General features: G+C 44.6%; 1 protein-coding gene across 1 annotated transcript; it reads right to left on the bottom strand.

Annotated features, from left to right (window-relative positions):
* Positions 1 to 4,314: 4,314 nt before the first annotated feature.
* Positions 4,315 to 11,250, bottom strand: LOC123766529 (uro-adherence factor A-like). The gene is made up of 2 exons (XM_069302906.1): positions 11,174 to 11,250; positions 4,315 to 6,187 (listed from the first exon to the last, which is right to left on the bottom strand). The coding sequence occupies exons 1-2, from the start codon at positions 11,248 to 11,250 to the stop codon at positions 4,315 to 4,317; spliced, it is 1,950 nt and encodes a 649-aa protein (XP_069159007.1).
* Positions 11,251 to 11,622: the final 372 nt, after the last annotated feature.

Below are 11,622 nucleotides of genomic sequence, written 5' to 3'. Positions count from 1 at the left end.
GGGGTCATGCAGTGATGTAATGGGGGCATGCAGTGATGTAATGGGGGCATGCAGAGATGTAATGGGAGCATGCAGTGATGTAATGGGAGCATGCAGTGATGTAATGGGGGCATGCAGTGATGTAATGGGGGCATGCAGTGATGTAATGGGGACATGCAGTGATGTAATGGGGGCATGCAGTGATGTAATGGGGGCATGCAGTGATGTAATGGGGGCATGCAGTGATGTAATGGGGGCATGCAGTGATGTAATGGGGGCATGCAGTGATGTAATGGGGGCATGCAGTGATCTAATGGGGGCATGCAGTGATGTAATGGGGCATGCAGTGATCTAATGGGGGCATGCAGTGATGTAATGGGGGCATGCAGTGATGTAATGGGGGCATGCAGTGATGAAATGGGGGCATGCAGAGATGTAATGGGAGCATGCAGTGATGTAATGGGAGCATGCAGTGATGTAATGGGGGCCATGCAATGATGTAATGGGGGCATGCAGTGATGTAATGGGGGCATGCAGTGATGTAATGGGGGCATGCAGTGATGTAATGGGGGCATGCAGTGATGTAATGGGGGCATGCAGTGATGTAATGGGGGCATGCAGTGATATAATGGGGGCATGCAGTGATATAATGGGGGCATGCAGTGATATAATGGGGGCATGCAGTGATGTAATGGGGGCATGCAGTGATGTAATGGGGGCATGCAGTGATGTAATGGGGGCATGCAGTGATATAATGGGGGCATGCAGTGATGTAATGGGGGCATGCAGTGTGTGACATTACTGAACGTTATGATAGTAATTAAGGTATTAGAGGGTGGTGCAGGCGTTGTGGGCAGTGACATATGACCTGTCACTGAGCGTGTGACCTGTGTTACCTGTGGTCACTTGGTGAGGTCGGTAATGGTTGATGGACGATTGAAGGAGTCAGTGAGAGTTAATGGGGGGTCATTAAGGTCACCCAAGGGGGTTGTACACTGCTTGGTGAGGGAACTGGCGATACAGTGACAGTGTTGAGTTTAACGAGACACGTTTCAGGTACAATTATCTGTGTGTGGGACACCTAATTGATCTCTAGCTAATTAAATGTAATTAGCAGCGGCATAGTGAATGACACAATGGTGAGGGACTGTCGAGAGTGACGGTGTTCGTGTTAACATAATTTGCTCTAGACTAAATATCTATCAGTGTGACGGCTAATTAGTGGCTCGCGTAATTAGGGATAATTAGCATTACAGGGTTTGACTGTCATAGGGCAAAGTCATTGAGCTAGCATACTTCGTTGGATTAATTATATCTGTCCGTGGGAGAGTTGATTAAGCACTCAGGGTAATTAGTGGGTAATTAACACCTCGACCGTGAATTCAGTGTTTGATGAGACCAGCTTAGGCAGTGTGGAGTGGGACGTATTCGTGTATAATTAATTAACAGTCTGTGGGACAGGTAATTAATTGCTCAAGGGTAATTAACCCTTATTAAAGTAAACTTGGCACAGACTGTGAGGCACTGCCGAGAGGGTGGCAGCTTGGTTAACGTAACTCATTGTGCATTAATTAGCTGTCTGTTTGACAGTAATTAGTGATTACTCACTGAATGGTTGATGGGGTCAAGTGTGACGTAATTAAGGGCGAGCGAGTTATTGTTTGACAGTTGACTTGTCTGTGGGTGACAAGTGTTAGTGATCAACCTAGAGTACTTTGTTGCTGACTGGTGTTCATAGTCCATTAACGTAATTAATCACAGAATCAATTAATGAAATTGATTAAGACAATTGCTTGATTATGGTGTCTGTAGAGAAGAGTAAAGTAACTTGGGGGTTACTGGAGATGTGTCTCAGGAACCCGCCTTGCCTTGTTTTGTTTACATTTGCAACTTACTTGCAGGGAGCTTCGAAGAGCGTTGACGTAACTGACAGGAGGTTATTGGAGATATTAGATATCTCCAATATCTATTGATATTAGATATTTGATAGAGTTACTGGAGTCTTACAACCTGCAGTGATGTTGTTTGCATAGTAACTGTATTGCCGACTGCTGCAAAGGTTTCTTTATTGCAATCTCGTGTCCTCAGTGAACCCTCAGAATTGTTCATATAGTCAGCCCGAAGCGACAACAGAACAGAGACTGTTGTTATTCTTGAATAGCCTTTATACAGGTGTTTCCTCAGTGAATTCTGGGAAGGCTTCTAGGAAATCGACACCCGCTTCATAGCACCACACATCAAATAAACTTTTGATGTGAGATCCCATGACATACCCACATTAAAATTGCTCGTGAAAACTTAGTGGAGGTTACCGATCTAGTGATAGGGATTTACCCTAAGTGAATCCCGGCTGTAGCTCCTGCCATCCTATGGTCTCTTGCCTAAAGTAATAATCTGCTACTACAACACTTAACGTGTTGGCTAAGCAGTCCATACTGTTTAAGGTCCACCTCCTAAGACAGGTAAGCGGAGGAAAAGTCTCCCAGCACCTGTACCCAGTGTGACGTCATTGTCTCGTGTAAATAAATGCCATGTGGATCACACGTTCCTTTCTCTTCCCGCCAAATTATAACATTTTCCTCCTAAAACTTTTTTGTGAGTAGACTAAATATGTTGCCACATGTTGTCACAGTAGACTGAATATGTTGCCACATGTTGGACACAGTAGACTGAATGTGTTGCCACATGTTGGACACAGTAGACTGAATGTGTTGCCACATGTTGGACACAGTAGACTGAATGTTGCCACATGTTGGACAGTGGTGGGGATTACCATGTGTGTGCACTAACATGTCTTCTAGTATAACTACATCATCTTTAAAGCTTTTGCTACTGTGAGGAAAAGTGACTCGTGTTATTTATTTATTATTTACAAATAATTAATTTATTTCTTGATTTATAATCTATTAGTTATTTCTATAATAATTTAATTCTTATGTTAATTTATTTATTTCGATAGCGGACTGTTTGATATTAAAGTGGATTGTATGTTTAACTTTCCCACAAGTAGTTTCCTGCTCTAGCTGGGGGTTTATTAATTATAGTCTATATAGAGATGTAAAGGTGTGATTATAGAGTCTATTGGGGGGTTTATTAATGATAGAGTCTATTGGGGTTATTAATTATAGTCTATTGGGGGATTTATTAATTATAGAGTCTATTGGGGGGTTTATTAATTATAGAGTCTATTGGGGGATTTATTAATTATAGTCTATTAATCAAAATTATCGATTGGTAAACATTCACTACAAATGTTATTAAGAAGTGTTAGAATATATATATTAGTGAATGAAACTTTAAGTCTTATCTGAGTAGATAAGGGTAAACATTGTGGCCTGAGGGTAGGAAACATGGGTGTAGCTAGGCGCCAGTCTCATGGTGACGCGTAATGTTGTGTGTAGGGTGGTCACCTGGGCTCCCGTCTCTCAGTGAGTCAACATTAATGTGTGCAGGGTGGGGCGGTCTCCTGGGCTCCCGTCTCTCAGTGAGTCAACATTAATGTGTGTAGGGTGGGGCGGTCACCTGGGCTCCCGTCTCTCAGTGAGTCAACATTAATGTGTGTAGGGTGGGGCGGTCACCTGGGCTCCCGTCTCTCAGTGAGTCAACATTAATGTGTGTAGGGTGGGGCGGTCTCCTGGGCTCCCGTCTCTCAGTGAGTCAACGTTAATGTGTGTAGGGTGGGGCGGTCACCTGGGCTCCCGTCTCTCAGTGAGTCAACATTAATGTGTGTAGGGTGGGGCGGTCACCTGGGCTCCCGTCTCTCAGTGAGTCAACATTAATGTGTGTAGGGTGGGGCGGTCTCCTGGGCTCCCGTCTCTCAGTGAGTCAACGTTAATGTGTGTAGGGTGGGGCGGTCTCCTGGGCTCCCGTCTCTCAGTGAGTCAACATTAATGTGTGTAGGGTGGGGCTGTCACCTGGGCTCCCGTCTCTCAGTGAGTCAACATTAATGTGTGCAGGGTGGGGCGGTCACCTGGGCTCCCGTCTCTCAGTGAGTCAACATTAATGTGTGCAGGGTGGTGCGGTCACCTGGGCTCCCGTCTCTCAGTGAGTCAACATTAATGTGTGCAGGGTGGGGCGGTCACCTGGGCTCCCGTCTCTCAGTGAGTCAACATTAATGTGTGTAGGGTGGGGCTGTCACCTGGGCTCCCGTCTCTCAGTGAGTCAACATTAATGTGTGCAGGGTGGGGCGGTCACCTGGGCTCCCGTCTCTCAGTGAGTCAACATTAATGTGTGCAGGGTGGGGCGGTCACCTGGGCTCCCGTCTCTCAGTGAGTCAACATTAATGTGTGTAGGGTGGGGCTGTCACCTGGGCTCCCGTCTCTCAGTGAGTCAACATTAATGTGTGCAGGGTGGGGCGGTCACCTGGTTTTCACTGGATACAATGTTCTCACTGGATACAATGTTCTCACTGGATACAATGTTCTCACTGGATACAATGTTCTCACTGGATACAATGTTCTCACTGGATACAATGTTCTCACTGGATACAATGTTCTCACTGGATACAATGTTCTCACTGGATACAATGTTCTCACTGGATACAATGTTCTCACTGGATACAATGTTTTCACTGGATACAATGTTCTCACTGGATACAATGTTCTCACTGGATACAATGTTCTCACTGGATACAATGTTCTCACTGGATACAATGTTCTCACTGGATACAATGTTCTCACTGGATACAATGTTCTCACTGGATACAATGTTCTCACTGGATACAATGTTTTCACTGGATACAATGTTCTCACTGGATACAATGTTCTCACTGGATACAATGTTCTCACTGGATACAATGTTCTCACTGGATACAATGTTCTCACTGGATACAATGTTCTCACTGGATACAATGTTCTCACTGGATACAATGATCTCACTGGATACAATGTTCTCACTGGATACAATGTTCTCACTGGATACAATGTTCTCACTGGATACAATGTTCTCACTGGATACAATGTTCTCACTGGATACAATGATCTCACTGGATACAATGTTCTCACTGGATACAATGTTCTCACTGGATAAAATGTTCTCACTGGATACAATGTTCTCACTGGATACAATGTTCTCACTGGATACAATGTTCTCACTGGATACAATGTTCTCACTGGATACAATGTTCTCACTGGATACAATGTTCTCACTGGATACAATGTTCTCACTGGATACAATGTTGTCACTGGATACAATGTTGTCACTGGATACAATGTTCTCACTGGATACAATGTTGTCACTGGATACAATGTTCTCACTGGATACAATGTTCTCACTGGATACAATGTTCTCACTGGATACAATGTTCTCACTGGATACAATGTTCTCACTGGATACAATGTTCTCACTGGATACAATGTTCTCACTGGATACAATGTTCTCACTGGATACAATGATCTTACTGGATACAATGTTCTCACTGGATACAATGTTCTCACTTGATACAATGTTCTCACTGGATACAATGTTCTCACTGGATACAATGTTCTCACTTGATACAATGCTCTCACTGGATACAATGTTCTCACTGGATACAATGTTCTCACTTGATACAATGTTCTCACTGGATACAATGTTTTCACTGGATACAATGTTTTCGCTGGATACAATGTTCTCACTGGATACAATGTTCTCACTGGATACAATGTTCTCACTGGATACAATGTTCTCACTGGATACAATGTTCTCACTGGATACAATGTTCTCACTGGATACAATGTTCTCACTGGATACAATGTTCTCACTGGATACAATGTTCTCACTGGATACAATGTTCTCACTGGATACAATGTTCTCACTGGATACAATGTTCTCACTGGATACAATGTTCTCACTGGATACAATGTTCTCACTGGATACAATGTTCTCACTGGATACAATGTTCTCACTGGATACAATGATCTCACTGGATACAATGTTCTCACTGGATACAATGTTCTCACTTGATACAATGTTCTCACTGGATACAATGTTCTCACTGGATACAATGTTCTCACTTGATACAATGTTCTCACTGGATACAATGTTCTCACTTGATACAATGTTCTCACTGGATACAATGTTCTCACTGCATACAATGTTCTCACTGGATACAATGTTCTCACTGCATACAATGTTCTCACTGGATACAATGTTCTCACTGGATACAATGTTCTCACTGGATACAATGTTGTCACTGGATACAATGGTGTCGACTTGTGCTGTACAGCTCCTGGAGAATATGTTGTTTAGTGAGACATTACTCCAGATGACATGACACGTGTCAACAGTTCCGGGTTAAAAGGGCCACTCTCTCTCTCTCTCTCTCTCTTCCGCGTCGACTTTTCTCCAAATGCGTTTTTATCAAGAGATGGAAAGAAGGTTTATATTTAATATGGGTTTAGTACTGATAATTAAGTTCGTTCCAGGGAGATGTTTAATGATGTTTACACTCCATAGACTGAGGTTTTAAGATGAATTCACATTATTATTATTAGCTGGTGAATTTAATGGCAACGTGGCTATGATATCCTCGCTTCCTTCAGGGGAAAATTCCTCTGGAATCTCATTTTCCTTGAATGATTAAAGAGCTACTTTTGTGTTAATTTGCTTGTACAAAATGAGCAGCAATATTATATACATATTGTATTGAGGGTTAGTAAATGATGCTTCTCCGACACCCACACCAGTCACGCTCAACTGTGTGCATCATTCTCACACTCCTAATTCTTCAAACAAGACTGAATCTTTTCCCAGACCTTAGACACTGGTTGATACCTGGTTGATGGGGTTCTGGGAGTTCTTCTACTCCCCAAGCCCGGCCCGAGGCCAGGCTCGACTTGTGAGAGTTTGGTCCACCAGGCTGTTGCTTGGAGCGGCCCGCAGGCCCACATACCCACCACAGCCCGGTTGGTCCGGCACTCCTTGGAGGAATAAATCTAGTTTCCTCTTGAAAATGTCCACGGTTGTTCCGGCAATATTTCTTATGCTTGCTGGGAGGACGTTGAACAACCGCGGACTTCTGATGTTTATACAGTGTTCTCTGATTGTGCCTATGGCACCTCTGTTCTTCATCGGTTCTATTCTACATTTTCTTCATGAAGGTTTCTTCACACTCATGAAGGTTAACGTCTGTATGCACTAATATGTGTTGTGTTATACTTCCACCTTGTCTAAATCTTTTGTCACACTCAGTCCACTCAAAAAGTTGTTTGGCCGAATGCAGCATACTGTGAGTGGTCACACTTCCATGGTCACTACACCCTTCCCTTACTCTCAACACTTGAGTACTGTGAGTGGTGACACCTCCATGGTCACTACATCCCTTACCTTACTCTCAACACTTGAGTACTGTGAGTGGTGACACTTCCATGGTCACTACACCCTTCCCTTACTCTCAACACTTGAGTACTGTGAGTGGTGACACTTCCATGGTCACTACACCCCTTCCCTTACTCTCAACACTTGAGTACTGTGAGTGGTCACACTTCCATGGTCACTACACCCTTCCCTTACTCTCAACACTTGAGTACTGTGAGTGGTGACACTTCCATGGTCACTACACCCCTTCCCTTACTCTCAACACTTGAGTACTGTGAGTGGTCACACTTCCATGGTCACTACACCCTTCCCTTACTCTCAACACTTGAGTACTGTGAGTGGTGACACTTCCATGGTCACTACACCCCTTCCCTTACTCTCAACACTTGAGTACTGTGAGTGGTGACACTTCCATGGTCACTACACCCTTCCCTTACTCTCAACACTTGAGTACTGTGAGTGGTGACACTTCCATGGTCACTACACCCTTCCCTTACTCTCAACACTTGAGTACTGTGAGTGGTCACACTTCCATGCTCACTACACCCTTCCCTTACTCTCAACACTTGAGTACTGTGAGTGGTGACACTTCCATGCTCACTACACCCTTCCCTTACTCTCAACACTTGAGTACTGTGAGTGGCCACACTTCCATGCTCACTACACCCTTCCCTTACTCTCAACACTTGAGTACTGTGAGTGGCCACACTTCCATGGTCACTACACCCTTCCCTTACTCTCAACACTTGAGTACTGTGAGTGGTGACACTTCCATGGTCACTACACCCTTCCCTTACTCTCAACACTTGAGTACTGTGAGTGGTGACACTTCCATGGTCACTACACCCTTCCCTTACTCTCAACACTTGAGTACTGTGAGTGGTCACACTTCCATGCTCACTACACCCTTCCCTTACTCTCAACACTTGAGTACTGTGAGTGGTGACACTTCCATGCTCACTACACCCTTCCCTTACTCTCAACACTTGAGTACTGTGAGTGGCCACACTTCCATGCTCACTACACCCTTCCCTTACTCTCAACACTTGAGTACTGTGAGTGGTGACACTTCCATGGTCACTACACCCTTCCCTTACTCTCAACACTTGAGTACTGTGAGTGGTGACACTTCCATGCTCACTACACCCTTCCCTTACTCTCAACACTTGAGTACTGTGAGTGGTCACACTTCCATGCTCACTACACCCTTCCCTTACTCTCAACACTTGAGTACTGTGAGTGGTGACACTTCCATGCTCACTACACCCTTCCCTTACTCTCAACACTTGAGTACTGTGAGTGGCCACACTTCCATGGTCACTACACCCCTTCCCTTACTCTCAACACTTGAGTACTGTGAGTGGTGACACTTCCATGGTCACTACACCCTTCCCTTACTCTCAACACTTGAGTACTGTGAGTGGCCACACTTCCATGGTCACTACACCCCTTCCCTTACTCTCAACACTTGAGTACTGTGAGTGGTGACACCTCCATGGTCACTACACCCTTCCCTTACTCTCAACACTTGAGTACTGTGAGTGGTGACACCTCCATGCTCACTACACCCTTCCCTTACTCTCAACACTTGAGTACTGTGAGTGGTGACACTTCCATGGTCACTACACCCCTTCCCTTACTCTCAACACTTGAGTACTGTGAGTGGTGACACTTCCATGGTCACTACACCCTTCCCTTACTCTCAACACTTGAGTACTGTGAGTGGTGACACTTCCATGGTCACTACACCCTTCCCTTACTCTCAACACTTGAGTACTGTGAGTGGTGACACCTCCATGGTCACTACACCCTTCCCTTACTCTCAACACTTGAGTACTGTGAGTGGTGACACTTCCATGGTCACTACACCCTTCCCTTACTCTCAACACTTGAGTACTGTGAGTGGTGACACTTCCATGGTCACTACACCCTTCCCTTACTCTCAACACTTGAGTACTGTGAGTGGTGACACTTCCATGGTCACTACACCCTTCCCTTACTCTCAACACTTGAGTACTGTGAGTGGTGACACCTCCATGGTCACTACACCCTTCCCTTACTCTCAACACTTGAGTACTGTGAGTGGTGACACCTCCATGGTCACTACACCCTTCCCTTACTCTCAACACTTGAGTACTGTGAGTGGTGACACTTCCATGGTCACTACACCCTTCCCTTACTCTCAACACTTGAGTACTGTGAGTGGTGACACTTCCATGGTCACTACACCCTTCCCTTACTCTCAACACTTGAGTACTGTGAGTGGTGACACTTCCATGGTCACTACACCCTTCCCTTACTCTCAACACTTGAGTACTGTGAGTGGTGACACCTCCATGGTCACTACACCCTTCCCTTACTCTCAACACTTGAGTACTGTGAGTGGTGACACTTCCATGGTCACTACACCCTTCCCTTACTCTCAACACTTGAGTACTGTGAGTGGTGACACTTCCATGGTCACTACACCCTTCCCTTACTCTCAACACTTGAGTACTGTGAGTGGTGACACTTCCATGGTCACTACACCCTTCCCTTACTCTCAACACTTGAGTACTGTGAGTGGTGACACTTCCATGGTCACTACACCCTTCCCTTACTCTCAACACTTGAGTACTGTGAGTGGTGACACTTCCATGGTCACTACACCCCTTCCCTTACTCTCAACACTTGAGTACTGTGAGTGGTGACACTTCCATGGTCACTACACCCTTCCCTTACTCTCAACACTTGAGTACTGTGAGTGGTGACACTTCCATGGTCACTACACCCCTTCCCTTACTCTCAACACTTGAGTACTGTGAGTGGTCACACTTCCATGCTCACTACACCCTTCCCTTACTCTCAACACTTGAGTACTGTGAGTGGTGACACCTCCATGGTCACTACACCCTTCCCTTACTCTCAACACTTGAGTACTGTGAGTGGTGACACTTCCATGCTCACTACACCCTTCCCTTACTCTCAACACTTGAGTACTGTGAGTGGTCACACTTCCATGGTCACTACACCCCTTCCCTTACTCTCAACACTTGAGTACTGTGAGTGGTCACACTTCCATGGTCACTACACCCTTCCCTTACTCTCAACACTTGAGTACTGTGAGTGGTGACACTTCCATGCTCACTACACCCTTCCCTTACTCTCAACACTTGAGTACTGTGAGTGGTGACACTTCCATGCTCACTACACCCTTCCCTTACTCTCAACACTTGAGTACTGTGAGTGGTCACACTTCCATGCTCACTACACCCTTCCCTTACTCTCAACACTTGAGTGTGGCAACACTGGCCACAATGTAGGGTTGACTTAGATGGCTTTACACGTGTTTAGTACAGCCAATATTGCTATGATTTATTTAAGAAGATACAAATAAATAATGTGATTCTCATAATGACAATATCTACATGCTATGTTGTTGTTGTTGATGTTACTCTTATTTACTTAAGGGCCACTATCTCTTCAGTGGCCTCAGCGTGGACAGGAAGCCGGGGGCTTGTCAAAATTAGTTTAGTTCATTTGTTATGCACCCTATACCCATTCTGTGGACAGTAGTGGAAAGGTTCACAAACGAACATAATGGGCTCTAAAACTGAACCCTAAAAAATTAATTTAGCTTAGTAACTTACAGCCTTGAAAAGCTAGTTATAACATTTAATGTATATTGTTACATCAACAATGGGTTCGAGACCGACCACAAGTACAGTCTCTTGACTGAGTAACTTACATATGAAGAGAGTTAATTATTATGTTTGTCCTGCACACCCGCCCACCCCTGACAACAGGTCATGGTGCCATCTTATGCCTCTATAAGTCTGAAAGCAGACGAGATCTCTTCCATCACTACGGACACCGGTTTTCTGCAGGCTGTCTTGCAATCATATCAACAGTGTCATACCTTGAGATGTCAACATGTGATGGTATCCATAGGAATTTAACTTCAAATCTGTTTTCTTTAGCAGCTAAAACATTCATTCGAAAATTTATATGGGTGTTCCATTAGCAGTGACAAAGAGAATACTTAAACAAATATCTAATGCAGATCTCACCGACCTAACAAATTCACAAAGACCTGAAAATTGTAGCATTAAATATTATAATAGATATCGTGAGGAGACATTCACATATGGGACTAATAGAACAAGAACCCGGCAATGTGATGTTATAGTGGCCAGAATACGCCTGGGATATCGACGTATCTGGCAGCTTTCTCAAAACCCAAATGTCGAGTACACAATGTGTCAACTTTGTGAAAGAGAAAACATGCACTCTCTTGAACATTATATTGTAGAATGTCCCATACTGACTGACTTTCGCCCTCCTGGGCTAAGGTATGCTGAACTGTGT

Source organism: Procambarus clarkii, chromosome 5 (assembly GCF_040958095.1).
Source record: "Procambarus clarkii isolate CNS0578487 chromosome 5, FALCON_Pclarkii_2.0, whole genome shotgun sequence".
In the NCBI taxonomy this organism is placed as follows: domain Eukaryota; kingdom Metazoa; phylum Arthropoda; class Malacostraca; order Decapoda; family Cambaridae; genus Procambarus; species Procambarus clarkii.
The sequence above is the reverse complement of the archived record's forward strand: the minus strand, read 5'-3'. Positions and strand labels throughout refer to the sequence as shown.

Coding starts and splice junctions, on each gene's coding strand:
- LOC123766529 (XM_069302906.1), bottom strand. CDS start 11,250: ATGAATGTTTTAGCTGCTAAAGAAAACAGATTTGAAGTTAAATTCCTA. Junction 6,188..11,173: donor TCACATGTTGACATCTCAAG/GTATGACACTGT, acceptor CATATTCTCCAG/GAGCTGTACAGCACAAGTCG.